This window comes from Leiobunum rupestre, chromosome 10 (genome assembly GCF_980474605.1).
Source record: "Leiobunum rupestre chromosome 10, qqLeiRupe1.1.hap1, whole genome shotgun sequence".
Lineage (NCBI taxonomy): Eukaryota > Metazoa > Arthropoda > Arachnida > Opiliones > Sclerosomatidae > Leiobunum > Leiobunum rupestre.
The window spans coordinates 25,364,091-25,385,864 of record NC_143393.1 but is presented as its reverse complement, the minus strand read 5'-3'; the positions used below and the strand labels follow the sequence as shown (position 1 = coordinate 25,385,864).

General features: G+C 38.7%; 2 protein-coding genes and 1 long non-coding RNA gene across 5 annotated transcripts in view; 1 reads left to right on the top strand and 2 right to left on the bottom strand.

Annotated features, from left to right (window-relative positions):
- The window catches only part of LOC149925189 (uncharacterized), a 284,774-nt gene that overhangs the window by 174,426 nt on the left and 88,574 nt on the right, over positions 1-21,774 (top strand). The window lies entirely within an intron of this gene.
- Positions 14,495-15,812, bottom strand: LOC149925194 (uncharacterized). Its single transcript, XR_016477055.1, has 3 exons — positions 15,758-15,812; positions 15,577-15,691; positions 14,495-15,510 (listed from the first exon to the last, which is right to left on the bottom strand). It is a non-coding gene; the product is annotated as an uncharacterized LOC149925194 (long non-coding RNA).
- LOC149925193 (uncharacterized) lies at positions 16,539-19,580 on the bottom strand. Its single transcript, XM_090160563.1, has 2 exons — positions 19,490-19,580; positions 16,539-18,378 (listed from the first exon to the last, which is right to left on the bottom strand). The coding sequence occupies exon 2, from the start codon at positions 18,366-18,368 to the stop codon at positions 17,967-17,969; it is 402 nt and encodes a 133-aa protein (XP_090016689.1). The 5' UTR covers positions 18,369-18,378; positions 19,490-19,580; the 3' UTR covers positions 16,539-17,966.

Here is a 21,774-nt window from a genome sequence, read left to right as displayed (position 1 = left end):
GGGATGTAAGGGGTATAATATGAAAGGTGGAATCAGTAATTGTATTCAAACTGTGTTATCCGAGGGGTCGGACACTTGCCATTATTTTGTACGGGATTTCGGGTTTCGTAGAGATTTTGGCGATTTTATCATTACTTTTTGAAGTGATTTTGGGATTTCAATGTTAATTTACCATAGAGAGAGTTTAAAGATTTTGAGATTTTAGACAAAGTGTACGGGATTTTGGTAAATGTCCGACCCCTCGGTGTTATCATTAAGCTAATCTAAGTAAAAATTATCAATACTAAATATTAAGATCAAGTTTGTGTGCTATATGTTCTACAGATAAAAGAAATCTTAAGTCAATTTTGTATTATTTATTATAACAGTTAAGAAATAATGACAAATTACTTAAAGTGAACAAAGCCCGAAATGATTATGATATATTGCTTAGGTTGGAAATAAGAACTTATTACCAACTTTATAACAGGCTATTTGCTTAATTATTTTAAAGCACAACCTCAAATCATAAATGAAACATGGCTAACTTATTTCAAATAACTTCAAATTTTCCTGATAAATATTACATTTAAAATAAAAAACAAATAATAAACTTAATATTTCGAATATAATCAATGAAATAACTCAAAACGTTTGAAATCTCAAAATCGAAAAGTCCCAACAAAACCCAACGGGGGTTTCCCAAGCTAGGCTGTCTAAGATTCGTTTGGCAATAAGGTAGAAGAAGAAAGGAAGAGGGTTGATTATCTTCCAAAGATTGAGTTACGGGCTTCTTTCTCTTAACACAGTGGCGGCTTAAGAAGGTAGCTGGGTCCCCGGGGCGGCCATGATTTGTGACACCCCCCAGGACCGTGCAGAAGTTTTCACTGGTCCTTCGTTTTGTACCCCCCCCCCCTCCAGTGACCCAGCAAACCCGGTTTGCTGGGTCACTGGAGTCCTCGAGGAGGTGTCTCGTGATCGGGGCGCTGGGTCACTGGAACCTCGGGGGTGTTCCATACTTGGCATTCAATATCCTACTGGGGAGGATTTGTGTGGTGGAAGAGGAAGTCACTCTAGTCCTCAGCTGTGCGAGGGTGGGAATTAGGGCAGCCCATGGTGTCGCCTTTTGTTGGGCCATGATGAGGGCGTTTGTTTGCCATATGTGAGCCAGTCTTTATGGCTGTCTCACTGGCCGAACGTTTGTTTCGCAAAGTGCATTTTTGTCCGGCATGACTCTTTGTCTTGTGTGCCGCCGTAGTGCCCAGCGGAACGGCGGGGTACAAATACATAATCTTATGTACCCCCCCCCCCCCCCTCGAGCCGAAAAACATTCTTCAAGATTAATCGTTTTGATTTGCACCCCTGGCTACCCTGGTACCCGTGGCGAACCGCACCCTTCGCCGCCTCCACCCCTTACGCCGCCACGGTCTTAACATGATTTCTAAGAGTGAGACTCAAACTTTAATAGGCTATCTGAAGTACGGTTAATTATTTGGACCCAGGAGAAGGAGGTTAAGGAAAAGTTTCTACGTTACAATCGGTTCCTTCGGGGGGGGACTGTCACTTTGGTGTCTTGAAGATCTGGGTATCTCGAACGACATCCGATAGCACAGTACCAGATGAAGCGTTTTCTTGACGGGATTATCTCGCTGACGATTCTACTGATTCAAGGAGGATTCTCTTCACTTCACTTTCTCTCTCTCGGACAGTTTTACACGAAACCAGTGGCGTAGCTAAGGGGGGTGGCCCGCCCCGGGTGCCACCGGTTTGGGCGTGATTTGGGGGTGCCACCCAACCGTGAAAAAAATAAAAACTTACACAAACTAGAGACTAGAAGCACACCATGATATCCGCCCCGGTTGTCCCCCATGCTAGCTACGCCACTGCACGGAACGTTCCTTAACTCTGGTTTCCCTAGATTGAAAAACGTTCTGATGTGTAAAATCGCATCTTTTATTCAACTTTGGAGGAAAATCCCCGAACGTAGTACGATTTTAATATTTTTGAGGAAGTTGTTCCATTCTTGGGACGGTATCTTACTTTTCTAGTTTCTCTGAATTCACCAATCAGAATTATCCCGACATCCAGATTCAGTTTTGATCCCCTTCAAATAGACGATTTAATAAATCATTGTCCAAGGAAATCGCCAAGTCACTGTTTATATTGTGCTTGTTAAAATAATGGAAATTCAATTTTAAAAAACCCATTAATACCAGGCATATAACCTACATATGCAAACTACCCCATCTGAAGTATGTGACTGAAATCACTCTGAAAACATAATTTTTTCGGGTTTTATATTTTTATATAAATTTAAAAATAGTCAAACTTTGTTTTATTTATTTTAAAATAATACTCTATAATCTAATACGTTTTAAAATATCATCATTATAATCAATATCCTATTCGCCGTGATTATTTTCGTTACAATTATTTGAACAAGTCATACACACGAATCGTTTGCATAAGGATGAACATCATAGCCAGTTTTCCGACACTCGCAAGATGAGTCACATGCATCTTTACATTTACACGCTATCATATTTCTGGGACGACTTTTCTGGTCGTTATAACAGGCTCTAGGTCGAGACTAGAAACCTTCCACCCCAATTTGTGGGATCTAGTTTATTACCAATCGAGGTTTGCACTTGTTGAGAGACTCTTGGTTGGTTGAAGCGCTAGTTGGTGGAAGAACCGCGATTTAGAAATGAGACGAGACTTGTCGATTTTGCAGTAGCTTTAGTGAAAGCGTTGAACATCTCCACATCCAAATTTGGGCTCTCGGTAGCTCCATAAAGGGCCAATAGAACCATTTCATCCTCTTTGAGTCTTTTCTCGATTTGATTTCTCGTCGAATTTGCGTCATTAAAAGGAGTATAACCTTTTCAGGAATTTGGGACAGTACATATTTCCTTCCCCTTAATTTTTCTAACCACGTGTAATACGTAGGTTGAAATACAATGGTTTTTAAGGAATTATTCCACTAAAAGTATCCCCAATTTGGTAGTGCTTTAATTTATCATATCTACTAGAGCGCCTTTCGTTAATCTAAAACCACGTACCTCATTATTAAGAAATCATATTTTATTGTCTAAACTATAATGACAATAATTAATTTATAGCACAGATATTGTTATTTATATGTTAATTAAGGGTGCATTTAAAACATAAACACTAAATATGAAATAATAAAGGTTTCAAGTCAGAAAACCTCTTCAGGGTGGGCACGCTTCCTCTAATAGCGCCATGAGCGAGAAAAGAGAGAAGCTATGGCGCACCCTACCAAACAATGAGGGTTCTACTCCCTTTAATAACTGATAATTTATTTTGCATAGTCTGATCTTTGTGTAGTATTTTAAATGCCTTCTTCCCCCCCCTTACGGTATAACTCTTACGCTGAAGTTTGAACGCAAACCTGAAGCGGCGTGTAGGAAGAGCAAATCATCCTTCGGGCTTTCAAGCTAAATTTGCATTTTCTCAACATTATACACTTAATTATCGGCGTTTTGGTTCGAAATAAAAAATGTTTACCTAAGCAAGTACGTCGAACAAAGTACTATATTTTAATGATATCACGAGTTATATATCCGATAATTTTAATTTTTTCGAGTGATTTCCGTCATTATAACTGCAGATGGGGTAGTTTCAACTTATATGCCTGGTACTAATTCTAATTGTTTATTTTGGGATAAGTTTTGTCCATATCCCCTGTAGCAAATTAGAGTCGGGCCGACGTCGGCAAAAGGTACTAAACACTAAAGTCGGCTGACGGTCGGCCGATCTTTGGATTTAGGGTCGAAATGTCCTAGGGGTAAAAGGGTCGGCCGACCGTCGGCCGCCTACAAAACGTCGACTCTTTACTGCCTTTTAATAGACCTAAGAACCGACTACGAAACGACGTCATCCCGACTTAGAATGTACTGTATCATTACGTCGAAACGACTTACTTTTTGACATTTTAAGTGACTGAAAATGACCAAATAAAACCCTATATATAGCTATATACATGTATGTAGTTGGTCAAGTCCCATGAACGGGAGTGAAACAATGAGTTTATTTCCGTCAATCGGAAAGCTCTTGAATCTAGAGTACAGAGTTCTAGAGTTTCTTAGGGCTTAGTAAAAGAAACGAATAAATCTTCATTAATAATATCTTAGCCTAACATATTTAGCTATACGAATGTAACCTACTTGAGCTGAGATATTTTTAATAAGGAAACATTCTCAGATTAAATATATAATCTTTTTCGAAAAAAATATAATACAGAAAGGAAGTTATTTTAAAAATATTTCCATTTGTTTTATTAAATCGCCAAAGTTTCACAGTTTGGGCGATTAATTGGCAAAGCGCGACCTTAAATCGACTCTTTGTGCTACAGGGGTAATAATTAAATGTAAGGTCTATTTTAAGTCGGATAATGGTCGGCATACCGACCATAAATAGTCCCAAAAAAGGATTTACGGTTTTAGTGTCGAAAAACGTTCGGACGTTTTTAGGTCGGCATTTGGTCGTCGACTATAAAGCGACTTTTCAACCCGACCCCGACCATAAAACGACTTCATGTGCTACAGGGGATGTAAGTGACTTTAGTAAGGCATTTAAGACCACTCTTATGGCACTGGGACCTAGGAGCAACAAACACAAGGAGAACGCAGCTAGCCTTTAAACACGCTAACGAAGGGTTGTGTACGAATTTCATTGGACGAGCGTCACGAGCTTTTACGCTGAACGTTTTACGGGCGGGGGGGGGGGGGGGGAGACCATTTCCGAATTTTCCCCTTCCGACGGCAGCAGGCGCTAAAGCGTCTAGCAAATGAAAATTGTACACAAGAAAATCCACGACTTTTGACGGGTTGCGTTCTCCTTGTGTGTGGTGTTGTGTTTGTTGCTAATAGCTGGGACCAATAGATAAAAAAAGATTTTAAGATTTTGTCTGCCATTTTCGTGGTGGGGACGCTTCATCACGAGAAAGAGCGCCCAAAAATCTATGATAAACCGAAGAGAAAAATTATCTATTTTATTATTATTATTATAATTCATTCTAAGTCAAACTCTTAAACGATTGAACTAATAGACGGACCACAGAAATATCATAGGTAACTAGAATGCTGCCATGATGCCATATAAGGTGGGGCCTATTCCAAAATGGCGGCGAAAGTACAAGGCGAAGAGCTGAGGACGCTTCACCACGTGAAAGAGTGCTCAAAAATCCATAAGAAACCAAAAATAAAAATTATTTATCATTTTGTTCTAGGATTAAGACAAATTTGAGCTAAAGTGACTGTACTACATACAGAGTTGGGCAGCTCTCGTGAGCGGCTTAGTTATTTTGAGCGGAGATGAGCGGTTAAATGTCTTTTTACATTAGCGCTTAAATACCGCTCAAAAATGCCCATGTATGACTACATATCGTGAATTTAAAACTGAATATATAACTCACTAAGGAACATGAGCACCCGCTGGGGTGTTGGAAAACCGGGGGAAATTCCCCTTTTATGAGCTATGAATGCAGTATAACATGTACTCTATTATTCCCTAAAGGTATAATAGAGTCTATGAGTATACTCAGTTGCAGATTAAGAAAGACCAAATATCTATAGTACATTTGAAGGAAAGATACTAGCACGAATTTCCGGTAAATTTGGCGGCTGGAATTTCGAATTTGGCCTGTTTACGGTTGCATTTCTAAATATACCCGCGCGCGTTAGATAATTTTGGAAAATACCGATTATCGCGTTATATTTCCAAGTGATAATTAATTGATTAACATAGATAAGATTTGAAAACAGTTGTAATAGTTTATTTTTAGTACCACAAGTGAGGCATACCTAAAAAAGTTTGGTTAGGCGAGTCTAGGGTAGGTATAGAACAGGTATTGCCGAAATTACAACGATGACGTAAATAAACTTTCGATTTATGATTGTTTAGGAGCATAATACTAAAAATACGCTATAATCGAGGGGCTGATCACTCCGCGTAATCGGTGTACAGAGCCGTACCTTTGACTGTATTAATGGGATTACGCGTAATCTTTGAAGTCTCTGCCTTTGGCAGTGCTAATCTAAGCGTAATCCGGTGTACAGTCTTTCTAAGAATGGTTAGCGGCTATAATGATCGAAGCTCAAAAATATTAATCTACCTTAAATATTTATTGATCACTTTGAAATTTACGCAATAGAAATTTCTACAATGGATTAATATAACACGTGCAGGAACATTTACTAATTCAACAGAAAATAGGCGAAATTCGAAATTCTCGCCGACGGTTTACCAGAAAGTTGTGCTAGTATCTTTCCACCAAATGTACTAGATATTTTTCCTTTCTTAATCTGCAACTGAGTATACTCTAAATGTAAATCAGTACATAATTATGTTCGATAAGTATACAATCAATCGTAATAATATACGGAAAAAATGTTTACAACGGATTCCAGGCTTTGTAAGGTTTTCTATTAAGTTGGTGGTCGGAAATAACTGCATGCATCACCGTTTCCCTACAAGCCCACATCAAATAGTCTCCATGCTAATAGGTCGATTACGAAAGATAGTGGGGGGAAAGGACATAACTTCTCCCACGTCATAGCGTCTTCTATCCCACTCTCCCAAGCTTAAGGAAAGACGACGTTGTGACGTTGGGGAAGTGACTCTTCACTAGATAATACACCCACCGACTTTCAGAATAGAGCTAATACTGACGTCTATGAAGATTAATTTCAATTAATAATTAGTTCTTCTCATTATTAAACATACCAACGAAATAAAATTTATAGATACATTTACAGTTAAAAGTGTATTTTGTCAGACCCTAAATATTAAATTTAATATATTTCCGTTTTTTTAGATGGCGCCACGTGCTCCATTAAAGATCGTGATTTACGATTTTACGTCTACTACGATTTCCCGTATTCCATATTTCCATCTCCTATGGTTAATAAACGGTGTCTGCGCATGCGACCAAATTAAACAATCCGCAGTTCCAGTGCCCTTCCAGCATAGCGTCCAGTTTTGAAGTAGGGTAGCCTGTATAAAACTCCATCCTTTAAAGCAATTATTAAGTGTCGGCTCGACGTCTAGTAGCTCTTTCTCAACAGATGTCACTATATATCGTCGTAATCAAACAAGTTAGTAAAGCTACATTTTGACCCTAAAGGCGGGTACTTATAGGTACACTCTGTTAAATAAGTCTTCGGCCGTTAAGATTTTGATACTTATTTGCGATTATCTCAAAAACTATGAATGATAGCAAGTTGAAACCAATTTTATTTTTAATATTTTACTAATATCATTCATACCTATGTTTTGATTCACGTTTAGCATTTCCATATCCGCCGGAAACGCCAAAGATCGTTTTTGACAACTTTTTTAATAATGTTGTTACGCCCCTTAAACCTGCATTTTTGGATTCTAAAGGATAGATTCATAATTAGAAACGGCCATTGTTATCCGTCTACGTCGAACGGCTGCTAAGATATGGCCTATCGAAAATTCGGGTCTCATTCGGAAAATTCTAAAATGCCTAATTAATCAATATTATTAATCCGGTATAGAACCACACCGTTCCAACAACTCGTTAAATCAATATATATATGCTTATTGTGTTACCCGCAATGAAACGACGAAAGTTGTTTTTTCCTCAACAATAAGATATTATTTCTCGGTCACCTCGAGCATTTTAGAATTTTCCGAATGAGACCCGAATTTTCGGTAGGCCATATCTTAGCAGCCGTTCGACGTAGACGGATAACAATGGCCGTTTCTAATTATGAATCTATCCTTTTGAATCCACAAATGCAGGTTTCAGGGGCGTAACATCATTATTAAAAAAGTTGTTAAAACGATATTTGGCGTTTCCGGCGGATATGGAAATGCTACACGTTAATCAAGACATAGGTATGAAAGATATTAGTAAAATATTAAAAATAAAACTGGTTTCAACTGGCTATCATTCATAGTTTTTGAGATAATCGCAAATAAGTGCCAAAATCCCAACGGCCGAAGACTTATTTAACAGAGAGTACCGCTCGCGTTGATTGGATCGTTTGTAAATTGGCCAATGACATAAATTACAGTTATTTAAAACAATATATTTTACATGTGATATATAGTTTAATTTAAAGCCCACTAAATAGAGTATAAGGTGTATAAATATAATACTCTACAAAGGCTCTCTGACGACGTTATCATTTGGCTATTTTGAATTGAACTTCATTTGACATTAATAGATGGCACCACGTTCTCCACTAAAGTAGCTTTTTATCGAAGAATCGGATAGATTCATGGCCATCTCTAATAGCAGGAGCCTTTTCATAATACAGGTGGCAATGATAGAGCCGACAGTCGCTTTAATCCAGGTACAGAAAGACGAAGAATTGAGGTAATACCCAGGGACGGCGGAATAGGGGAGGGGGGCGGGCAGGGGTACATTTCACCCCCGCCAACGAAAGTAGGTGGGTGCAAAGTATAGATTTCTACCCCCTCCCCAAAATGTTATATAATTTTATATATACATTGAATTTTACTTCGACGAAATAATGACAAAGAGATTTCGTTCGCGATGTGCTAAACAACATTTAGCGCGTAGCCGACATTAAGCCTTGCCACTTACCTCATTACGTTTTTACATACAATCCCTAAGGGATGTGTTTGTACTGGGCGGTTGTATACTATTGGACCGAATCCCGTTTGAACGAATCCCATTGAACCGAAAAGTATTTTCGTTTATAGCCCAACATGGCGGGATTCAGTTGAATGGGAAATTTAAATCTGGTTCGTTTTCACTTCGGGTAGGTTAGTTCAGGTTGGGTTAGGTTAGGTTAGATTAGTTCAGGTTGGGTTAGGTTAGGTTAGGTTGGGTTGGGTTAGTTTAGGTTAGGTTAGTTCAGGTTGGGTTGGGTTGGGTTGGGTTAGGTTAGGTTGGGTTAGGTTAGATATGGTAGGCAACTATTTCACGTCGGGTCTTATCAAGGTTATTTTCCAAAATTAAACCCGGAAAATATCAAATTTCAAGGGAAAAAGGTCTAAAAATACACGTCGGTACGAAATAATAAATATTTAAGACATAGTTTAGTCCAAATTAGATATACTATCGTCACGTAACCTACGATATATAAATATGTATCACTAACAATAAATATAGTGTAACTAACCCTATGCATTAAAATACTGAATAAAGTAAAATCAAACCACTTTTGCATAGTAAAAATTAAAAGAACATTTTATTTAAAATGCTGGTCACGACTAGTTTCGCTTACCGTTCGGTAGCATCATCAGGCGTGTGAGTGAAAGCGAAACTCGGTTACAATTTCCACAAAGTGGCAAAAAAATTATTTGGACCTTCGTCACGATTAAAGATTAAGTCTGTTTTTTTGTGGTCTAAAATTTCCAACGATTCCCTGAGATTAAGTTTTATATAGTTATCAATTTTACATATTATTTTGCTTTAATTAAACATAATGGAGTGGCTGGGGTAATTTTTTATATGTTCGGCGAGGGCGGAAGAATAGGTTTTATTATTTTTTACATCGTTTTTATGTTCGTTTAATCTAAATTTAAAGTTGCGTTTTGTTTGGCCAATATATATGCCTTTACATGAACAAGGAATTTTATAAATACCATAGTTTTCGGAAATTGGGTTTTATCTTTTTTGGGGGCCAACGTGTTAATTATTTTATTACATGGTTTGAAAACGGGTTTGATTTTATAGTTACTTAATGTATTGCCTAATTTTTCCGACACATTTTTTACATAAGGGATAACTGTATATATTTTTTTATTTTTTTCGTATGGGATGTTGGTGTTTATTCTTATTGAATGTCTGCTTTTAACTTTAGATAAGGTACGGTTTATTAGGGTTTCGTTATATCCTCTGTCTTTCCCGATAGCTCTTATGAAATTTATTTCATTTTCTAGAGAATCTTGGTCTGACCAAGATTACACAACTGAGTTGAATGACTTTGCGTTTCTCTTCTAAAGCTTCCGCAGGAATTTCGGATGTAGGGAACTTGTTTTCTTTCCAGGCTTCGTCTTTCATAGACAACCAGGGTGGACCTTGCCACCAGAGCTCACTCTTGATTAGCTCTGGTACGGTACAGCCTCTTGATGGTAGATCCGCTGGGTTTTCTTGAGTCGGGCAGTAGGACCATCGTAGCGGCTCAGTCAGGCTTTGGATTTCTGCGATCCGATTTCCGACGAAAGGTTTCCATTGTTTTTCCACTCCTCGAATCCAGTGAAGTACAATCTCTGAGTCAGACCAGCATCGATAGCTCTTGATTTCGCCTTCCAATGCGTCTAGGACAAACTTCAGGAGTCTCGAACCGATCGCAGCTGCCATTAGCTCCAGTCTAGGCATCGTCAGTTTCTTTAGCGGTGCCACCCTTGTTTTGGAGGAAATCAGCGATACTCGGATCTCCCCTGACGACATTTCGTAACGCAAATATACGACGGCTCCATAGGCTCTTGAGCTGGCGTCGCAGAACATGTGGATTTCTTGCCGGATAGGCTTCCCTTCGGACTTGTCGTAATAGAACCTTGGTATAGAGATCTTCTGGACCATGGCCAATTCTTGACACCACTGGTCCCATTCATCTTGAAGATCTGGTGGTAAGTGTTCGTCCCAGTCCACCCCAAGGAGCCATAGTTTCTGAAAGAGGCACTTGACGTTGATAAGAAACGGAGAGAGAAACCCAATCGGATCAAAGACTCTGGCTGCAGCTTGAAGTACTCCCCTCTTGGTGTTTTTCTTTTCCAATGAGAATTCAAGCAGTGTCGAAACGTCGAAGGTGAAAGTGTCTGTGGCCGGTTTCCAGGTTATACCTAAGACCTTCAGCACTGGTGGAACGTTGGCTTTCGTCTCGCTGGTTTCCTCTGACGCCCAAACTGCTGATAGTTCTTTGGAATTAGTGACCCATTTTCGCAGATTCATTCCAGCCGTTCCCATGATATGTCTCGCTCCTTGCCATATCTTCATAGCTCCTCCAATTGTTTTTGCGCAAGTAAGTAGATCGTCCACGTAGAGATTTCTTTTCAAAGTCGCGCATAGATTCGGATGGATGTCTTCATACTTCTTGAAGTGATATCTCAAGGTGGCGGCCAAAAGGAACGGGCTTGCGGTGACGCCGAATAATACTCGAGCCATACGGAGATGAACGAATTCGGGTGATTCTGTCGACGATGGTAACCCTTTCATCCACAGGAAGCGAACATAGTTTCTGTCTTCGGGTTTCAATGAGATTTGCAGGAAAGCCTGTTCTATATCTGCCATTAAGGCTATTCTGTGTCTTCGGAATTGTATCAATACGACCAGAAGATCCGGATTGAGGTTCGGCCCTGACGACAGACATGCATTTAGGGATGGTACGCCTTTTGCGTGTGAAGAGGCGTCGTGAACAATACGAGTCTTCGTTGTCTGCTTGTCTTCTCTGACCACGGCGAAGTGAGGGATGTAATAAGCTTCTCCAAACTTCTGAGTGATTTCGGACGTCGGTACTCGTTCCACTATTCCTTGCTCTAAGTAGCCTTCAATGATACTCTTATATTCTTTATACAGGAATGGATCAGTCTGAAATCGCTGAATCAAACTGTTCATCCTTCTGGTAGCGTTTGTTAGATTGTCTTGGAGTTCGGGTCGATCACTCTTCCAGGGTAGTTGGACTTCGTAACGGCCATCTTTGAACTGTATACTGGCTTCGTGCTTGTCGACGACTTCTTGATCTGATATTGCCAGCACCCTTGCTTCTTGTACGCCCAGTGATTCGAGCTCCCAAAATTTTAGTAGACAGGAGGCTATATTCCGGTCTTCAGTAATCGTCAGCATGACTGTTGAGGATCGTACTGCTAGATTGGCTGATACAGGAACAGGACCCAGGACCGACCATCCAAAAAGACTCAATGGCTACTAAGGGACCTCCCAAGCGGACGGTGTTACCAGGAACTATGGAATAGTAATGATCTACGCCAATCAGGAGTCCAAGCTCCGATGGTGCTGCTACGCCTTTGACTGATGTTCGATCTGTTAAAGCTATTCCTTTCTCTTCCATCTGACGACGTATTTGATCTCCTGGTATGCTGACACGCGCTCCACAAATGATAGGGACTTCGAGGACTTCAAGCTCAACACATTTTTCATAGTCAATGGTGCTTCGTGGCGTGACTGACTGGTTTTTGCTCTCGGAGGACTCCTTCTTTGGTCCCAAATGGATTCACCAAGACAGTTTCTTTGGCAACGACTGGTAAGTTGAGGGCTCGTGATATATCTTCTCGTATAAAAGACTGTTGAGCTGCGTTGTCAAAGAGACATCTTGCTAGGACTTGGGTAACTTGACTTTCGACGTACAGTAGTACTGTCTGTAGTAGAACCTGTTCATACGGTACAGGACTCGGTGGAAGGACTGTGACCATGCTGGCTATGGCTTTCGGTGTCGTCGGCTCGAAGGTTTTTTCCTTTTCAGCGCAATTTTCTGGTGGCTTACCCCGGCAGATCGACGTATGGTGCTTTCGGTTGCAGATTTTGCATCTCAAGGAAGATCTGCATCGACGCGCTTGATGACCATTCTTGAGACAAATAAAGCACAGCTCTCGATCTTTGATGACTTCAAGTTTTTCTTCCAACGTTAGTTTTTGACAATTCTCGGCGAGATGTCCGACTCCCTTACAATATGGACATGTGCTGGAGACCACTGTGCTAAGAGCAGCTGTAGTTTGTGGTCTTCTAGTACACCTGAACCCATTGTTAAAGCTATGAGTTTTACTTCGAAATGACTGACCCTCGGATTGTTTTTCGTCATCGAATTTGCATAATACGGTTCGCTCTCGACTCTCAACCTCTTTTCTTAAATGCTCAAGTAGACCGATGACATTCCATTGGTCTTCGTCCTCCAACTTTTTGCTGAACTCCAAATATATGTCCAACGGTAGCATCTTCATCAGGATCGAGTAGAGCATGGTGTAATATGTATCCAATGGTACTCCCAATGAATCCAGGCTTTTGATTTGCGTATCGCAGTTGTCATACAGCTCTCTGAGACCAGCGACGTCTGAAGACTTCTTGACTTGAACCAGGTTGAGAAGTTTCTGCATATGGCTCTGCATTGCTACGGTTTTCTTTCCAAACCGGTTTCTCAGGACCTCGATCGCCTTCTCATCATTTTCGTTACTGAGAGTTAGCCCTCCAATAGCGCTGGCTGCTGCTCCTTGCATGTACGACCGTAAGTAATTGAACTTGTCGATATTTGCTAGCTTGATATTTTCGTGGATAGTCGTCTTAAATTGACCCCAGAAACTCTGCCACTGTGTAGGTTCTCCTGAGAACGTCTGGATCGTCAGCCGTGGTAGCTTCACTTCGATTCTGCTCTCGTTTCTGTCCGACCTCTCGCCGTCATCTTTGGTTGACGTCGTTGAATTCGCTCTGGTATTGAGAAACGCTAATGCTTTGACTCTGACTTCGATGATGTCTTCAGCGTAAGTCTCCACAGCCTCAGTCTCTTTCTCAATTTCGTCGCTCTCATCCTCCTCCTCTGGTTCTGGCAACAACTGCATTATGCGTTCGTTGAAATCTGCCAGACTCTTTGCTTTGTGCTCCAATACGGCCAGCGACTGCTCTACTTCTTGGACGATAGGCTCGTTGCTTGAAAGAAGTTCGTAAAGCTGTTGAATTATCTTGGTTGTTCTGGTTCGGACGGCTCCTCGTGCTTTCCTTAATTTCTCCATTTCTCGATAGTTCGTCTTACCACACTCGATTAATCGCAGTTTAATAAACGCAATTAATTTCAACTCATTTTACTCCCGGGTTTCGGCACCAAGAAATGTTGCATTTATCAAAGACTCAGATTTAAGAAGTTAAGAAACCAGTTTATTCCAACTTAGTCGATGTGGTTACAAGATGAAAGAGACAGCACAACTACATTAAAAGTAAAATGAGAGTGCCTTATATACATTAAATTATCGGCATAAAAAATGAACTACCAAACATAGTTCTTTAAATTAAGTGTGACGTAAAAAAGGTTCTTGTTGATTTAATGATTTAAAGCGTAAACAAGCCCGTTATGCGGCCGTATTCTGCATGACCCCGCAAGTAAGAAGGGAAACGCCTACTTACTTCGGCGCTACCATTCGACGAGAGCTCACTGATTTCCCTCTTCTTCCCCTCTTGCTTGGCCAATTGAAGGGCTGCAGCGACGTCACTAGTGTGACGTGACTCTTGACGACCAATGTTCCGGAAATAACGTTAAAACGCCCCCTACACCAAAATTAAGCGTACAGTGTCATCTAGTGTTATTTTAGGTAAGATAATTTGCAATGCCATCTATTTTTCATTTTTTATTCAAAACTTTTGTAATGCCATCTTCTTACAAACAAAAAAGTAATAGCCCTAAAACAATGCCATCTACTTTAAATTTCATTAACTTTAGAACAACATCTTTTATGATAATAACAATAATTAAAAATAACCTTCCATAGTAATCTGAATCTTGTTTGAAATTAAAACAGAATAAAAATAATTATTTTTTACAATATTTTTATTACATATTCAGCTTTAGTGTACAATTTATTGAATAAAATTTACATAAAAGTACAGCCAACTTTGACCACTCAGTTGCGCGGGAAAAACGGAAGAGCTTCGTGAAGTTTCCAACAAGTGACGAATATTCTTTAGTTTGTTTACTTTATGGAATTAAATTCTAACAAGAAATATGAACCTGTAGGCTATATAAAATTATGCACCTATAAGCCATATCGAAATAGGAACCCGTAGGAGTAGCGAATTAGTGATTGTATTATCAGTAGCTACTAAGCGGCTGGAGCTCTGTTCCAACAGCCAAATGTAGGCGGTGGTGATAATTACACCTTTTATGTTGCTATAATTGGCTGTATTCAAATAGGGATGGCTCTTAAATCCACCTATGAAAATAACTGCTCAACCATTCGCCATCCCTACAGGTTTTTTCTCCCAATCACAAAAATAAATAAAGGTTTTTAGTATATTGTTTGGAAAATGTGTAGAAATTTGTGAAATAAATATTTGACTCAATTCGATTTTGTGAAATATTTTGTTAAGCACTAAGCAATTGTTTAAAAATGAGTGATGAAGACCCTTCATATACTGTGGAGGAAGTGAAAGCCTCTATTCCCCATCTTAATGAACCCAAATGTGAAGAGCTTCAGCGGCATAAAAGCAGTGCTCATAACTATAAGCAGAATAATCGATGGGACACAGTTGCACTCGTGGTTAATCTGCTTTGCTAGCTCCCAAAATTTCCTCATCTGATATGAAAATAATGGAACAACCTAAAAACTGATGCAAGAAATAACAATACTGGTAACGGATAATATCCAGACATACTTAAAAATGAACCACTTAAAATAAAACACTTGTACATATTATTGAATAAGTGTCGTACGGAGGAGTACCTTGTAGTATTTACATCTGAATAGGGGCTTTCTGTGAAAAATCTGGAATATATAAAGAGTGGTAATATGCGAGGAGATAATTGTTACATTCAGCATTTTTAATTAAGTTCATTCGGTAGTATGCATCTGCAAATAAAAATATTTGTATTTCCAAATTTATAATGTAATCGTAATTTACAAAGAGTATTGTACCATTGGCTCTTCAATTTTATCATTTTGTACCTGAAAGCCGCTTGTGTTGATGAGCGTTACTGAACGTAGCCCAGTTTCGTGGTTACTAGACAAAACACGTTGAAAAGAGCCTTATCTGTAAAAAATAACGCCAATTAATTATAACCTTATGTTCAACGATTGTAAAGTACATATTAAATACCTGCTTCTTCAATGATGCGCTTAGCTAAACATTCTCAATTCCATGCTACCTTCGTTAAAAAATTTTACTTCTTCCGCTAAGCCTATCGTTTCAATTCCCACGACAGCAGCAATAACTCCCATTGCAGTTTCAGCAAAATTCACTTGACAAATGATATTAAAAATGTCGGAAAATTTTAACCGGAAGTTGGGAATTAAAAACAAGTAATACGTCACACTAAAGCAACCCTTCAATTGGCCAAGCAAGAGGGGAAAGAAGAGGGAAATCGGTGAGCTCTCGTCGAATGGTAGGGCCGAAGTAAGTAGGCGGTTCCCTTCTTACTTGCGGGGTCATGCAGAATACGGCCGATGAAGTTTGGAGATCAGCGTCCACAATTAAGTTGGTCATTTTCCCACTTTAGTGCTTTTTGGGGATATTTGACTTTAAATCTACTTGGTTGAAAATTAAATTTTTAGTTAGTACTGATCATTTCTGAACTACGTTTTCTCGGTTGCATTAAGATATTTTAATTTTAAGTGAGATTTATGGCCAATTCGCGGGACCTCATAACCCGCGCAGGAACTATTGTGTTATTTGAATTTCGTACCAATTGCTACAGGAGCCATCTATTTGGTTCGCTTTTCGCTACCTTTTTTCCAAAACCTGGTAACTCGAAAAATTCATTTTCTACGAAAATCCTCTTCTGTTTATTAAGTTACTGTACCAGATGATTGAAAATTTGTTCAAATTTAAATTCAATATTTTAAGTTTATTAATACATGGGGGATTGTGTGTACATAAGTGTCCATGACATCTTGTTTTAACAAATCTAAATAAGGCACTCTGGAAATTATTTTAACTTTCGATTTTTTTAGCTAGATTTAAAGAGATTATTAAGACAAAAATAGTATAGAACTTAACAAAATTTAATTGAATATAAAAACGACACTTATTCAATAGCGAAGACGTAGCGCATATCATCAATCTACTCGAAGTGTTATTTTTTAGTTCAAGTAGTAGTTCATTTTGATTTTTGAACCGATCAAAACGTTGGAGTTACAATTACATTAGTTGCTCCTTCTAGTAAAATATTTAGGAGAGGCAATTATATTAGTTGCTCCTTCTAGTAAAATATTTAGGAGAGCCAATTACATTAGTTACTCCTTTTAGTAAAATATTTAGGAGAGGCAATTACAATAGTTTCTCCTTCCAGTAAAATATTTAGGATAGGCATTTTTCTTTGCCCATTCCCTGGTTCGTCCATCTCGGGGTCTAGTAAAGCTTTGATTTTTATGAAGATGGTTTTAGTAGTCCATAGTTTTTTTTATATTTTATTAATACAAAGAAATCCATAACAACCTCGAATTACATTTTCCAATTTTATTACGTTCCGATAAATTTTGTATTATCTTTATATAATAGACTTTGATTCGCGCCAAAACGTGTGTGCGGCCATTGCGACCATTTCCACTCTCTTTGTTCGACAATTTCCAGATTACCGGCTTCTTTCCAGTGTCGACCCAGCACCAAGCGCGGTGACTTGATGATTTGTTATTACCCTCATAGCTCAAGATGTCTTTTAGCGCCCCCCGTTGAGTTTTTTCGGTATCCGCCACTGGTTCTTTCTCCATTTCGAGTATGAATATTCCAAAAGGTTTCTTCCACATTTTAAATATGAGTGCTAACCATTACTCTTTTATTTGTGTTAATATTCCGTATATTATATTCAACATTTCGAAAAATACTTTATTCACGTAGACCACCTTAGTTATAAGCGAAAAACCGACTTTCTAGCTGACGACTTAGATAATACTTTTGTTCCTGTAATGAGCAACAAACACAAGGAGAACGCAGCTAGCCTTTAAGCACGCTAACGCAGGGTTGTGTACAAATTTCATTGGACAAGCCTTTACGCTGTAGGTTTTACGGAAAGGGGGAAGACAATTTTCGAATTTTCCCCTTCCAACGGCAGCAGGCGCTAAAGCGTCTAACCAATGAAAAGTGTACGCGAGAAAATGCACGACTTTTGACAGGTTGCGTTCTCCATGTGTGGGGTGCTGTGTTTGTTGCTCTTAGCTGTAATTGAGTCCAAAGACTATATATTGCGTACTAACAATCAACCTTGATAGCACTGGCCATGGCTTGTCCCAAATGGCGGTGCACATATTTTGACGAGAAATAAGGACTATAACGAGATAAAATTGAGATGTTGAAATGTTTTAAATGAAAATTAAACGCTCCAAACGCCTTTCCCTTCGCTGCGAGCTAACTGCTCGGCTTGCTCAAGGGCAGTCTGAACGCTTCCATAGATGGCGCCACTTCTCCGGTACACCTTTGCTAGACCGTGTCTAACCAGGACGACCGAGATATTTTCACCTCTGATGGACACGGACCCCAATTTCCTGCCGAACTGGTCCTGGCCGTAAGTGGTGACGTTGATCTGCTGATCCGAGATAAGTTGTCTAAGTTTGTTTCTCGCTTCAACTGCGAAAGGTTGGTTGCCCTGGAGCTCAGGGGTGTCAATTCCAATCAACCGAACCTTCACGCTGTATCCTTGTCTTAGCACCAACGTAAAAGTATCTCCATCGTAAACGTCGCCGACGCTACCTGATATTATTTCTATATCAGACATTGTAGTCGTTCTGTAAAAATGTATTACGAACAATTAATTTACTAGGCATCGCGATGTTTTTCTCTTAATAACCCTAAAAACCTCGTCTACATAGAAGAAAGTCTATACTTCAGCTGCTGAAGATGAGCTATTAGTTTATCCGCGGGTCAGATATAGGGCAGTGACGTAGCTGATGGTCCGCAGGGCCCAAAGCTCTCACCATAAAAATTGAAAAGGGGGGCCCCATTGAGATTTTGACGGTTGGCCTCTGAGTTATCAGCTACGCCACTGATACAGGGTGCTTCAATAATCAAGATTAAAACTTGTAATCATTATTTAATAGTTTTTCATCTTTCTACAGCCAAAGCTACAGCTTTAATTATGATTTAATCATATGAGGGTGTCCTAATAATCATGGTAGTCTCTCTTTCCTGGCAAAATGACTACCACATTACGTAGACGGTTTGCATCTGATATTTCAAAATAAGTACCTTTGGAAACGAAGCGATAGTTGTATTAGTCCATTTTTTAGGTTTGATTCACTTATTTATCGTTATTTCGCCAAAGAATGCCTTAGTTTTCACTGTAAAATCAATTTAATAGGCCTTGGTATTTCAGTAAAAATTAATTGGACGTTCATCGCCAAGTTCGTTCAGCTCGATAATTTTAAGGGTCATCAGGGCTTAGGCGGCCTTTAATGGGTGAGTACGTTTTTCTTGTACTGGAACTAACACTACAATTTGTACCCTAAATTGAACTACTCACCCATTGTTTTTTTTTATCTGATATCAAACTTACAAATAAAATTGACCAATGTTCTTTAATTTAATTTATAATTTTTTTTAATTCATTTATCATATCACAAAATAAACGTTACGTTTTCTTACGTAAGATAATGCTTTTTAAAAATATCGTTTTAGTACAAAAATATTTTATGTTAGTGTTTATAGTCTTTACTAATAAGACAATATTAAGGATGCTCAAATGCGCGATCTGTGGAAAATCTACCTTCAAAATGGTGATCTCGAGCTTACATTTGGCTTTCAGTAAACATTTAACACGCAAACTGATGCGAAACATAATTTTAAACTTACGCTACGTGCTATTTTTCTTAAATACGAAATTGAATATTAAGTACTTACGGTATAAACACAGCCTTTTCCGAATTAAAATATCAGAGCTGTTCTTCGAGGTAAACTTGAACGCAACGAGAGCGGAATGAATTGTACTTCTACAAAACCGACTCTTTGTTATCGTTATCAACAGCCGTTGCTGAAAAAATGCATATCCTTTTCTGTTTTTAATAATCGAAGTTCCTCTCTATAGCCGCGTTCACACTAGACACTTTGGAACCGTTTTTTAATGGTTTTGAAATATAAAATTGAACCTTTTCAGTGTCAACTGTACTAATAGCCGTACGATAAATACATTCGACAGCAAAATTTTACAATTTAAAAACGGTTCCAAAGTGTCTAGTGTGAACGCGGCTTATGACGAATGCATTCCGATAACTCGAAACGGATAAGCCTCGTTGCTACGCCTTTACTTACATTTTGTAATTATACTCCGTCATTTCTATACAAATCAGTTATTCGTACTCAAAGTAAACGTAGCCTTATACAGGGTGGTTTTCTTTGTTCGTACAAGTTATTTTTTACCAAAACTACTTAAGGGGGAAGACTGCAGTGGCCATTGTCGACTTTCGCGCTATTTCAAGTTGAACTCTTTTATTTGTGTATTTTAACTTATAAGATTAATATTTAAGTGTAGAACAGCCTCTTGTTTAGTGCTTAAAATAATCTTGACAATTTAAAATTTTAAAATCATTAAGTTATTACGTTTTATTTCGGACCCCGGGAGCTAAACAAGTTGGGCAAGCGCCCAAACTACCCTTTAGTTAGAACCTTATATCTCGTTAACTATTAATATTAGAATTATCAAAATTATTTTAAGCACTAGAGGAAAGTTCAGCCTAATAAGAAAAATATAATTAAATTATGTCATTTTTAAAACAGAAACGTTCAACTTGAACGAAAAAGAGGCTTTTACTGTATTCTTTCCCCTTAAGGTAGATATGTGAAATTTTTATGAATATGTAAATATACCGCGGGCCATTGATTGGTGAAATGTCATGGTTTTCTGAAAATATTTTCAAACTTTTAGAAAAATTATTTTTTTACCACTGAGTGCTTGATCAATTTTTTCAATTGAGAATTTGTATAGCATCATCTGATACCTACGAATACCTTTGGTTCGATTGAAAAAGACATATTTTTGATTGAAAAACAATACTTTTTTACAAGTTGCGCAAGCCAAATAAACTTAAAAGATATTGCAATTAAAGGTGTCACGGGAAAGGTGTCATGCGAGTCGACTGAAACCTCCAATTAAGGAATACCCACACTCAGAATAGTTTTCACGTTCAAAAACAATATTCGGGTTTTTTAAATACAATAATTTATTTCAAACACGCTAAATAATCGTTTACAAAGTGGGTTCTATAGCGGGGTCAAATCGGGAGACCTTGCAAGTCACAAAACTGAACCATTTCTTCCGATCCATCTGTGAGGAAACTCGTTGTTCCGGAATTCAGTGATAATGTGGTGGGGCGCCATCTTGCGAACACCAAATTTGGCGTCTTTCAGCCAAAGGAAGGTCGTCGATTGCATCTGTAAACTCGTTTCGTAAAAAACCCAAATAGTTCTGTCCGTTGAAATTTTGAGGCAAGAAAATCCTTTTCCAAGTCTTAGTCCAAGAGCCTATGACAAAATAAGCATGTGATAAGGTACACGATGGGTCAAGATATTTTTTAATTAGATTAGTGATTTGTAACAAAGAACTGTTTGTCTTACGGGTCAAAGTGGGGGCATTCCGGAAATACGAACCACGTGACGTCACTTCCGGTGACCTTGAAAATGGATATGACCTGATATTGGTATCATCCGATTGGTCTCAACGTGCTCTTACCAAATATCGCAAAAATAACCTTCAAATCTGAACCAAACGGCGTATAAGACTAAAAAAGTAATTTTGTCTTATACATGTAAATTTAGGAGGGGCTCAGAATTAGTTTTTTAGTCTTATACGCCTCTTGGTTCAGATTTGATCGTTAAATTAGCGATATTTGGTAAGAGCACGTTGAGACCAATCGAATGATACCAATATCAGGTCATATCTATTTTCAAGGTCAACGGAAGTGACGTCACGTGGTTCGTATTTTCGGAAAGCCCCCACTTTGACCCGTAAGACAAACAGTTCTTTGTTACAAATCACTAACCTAATTAAAAAATAACTTGACCTATCGTGTACCTTATCACATGCTTATTTTGTCATGGGCTCTTGGGCTATCTTTAAAGGCTAAAAAACGTTCGCCACCAAAATTAAGATGAGAGAGCTATGCTTTCGTAATAAAGTGCGCGACTATCGC

Excerpts from the sequence above, each read along its gene's own strand:
- LOC149925193 (XM_090160563.1), bottom strand. The coding sequence starts at position 18,368 with ATGTCTGATATAGAAATAATATCAGGTAGCGTCGGCGACGTTTACGAT.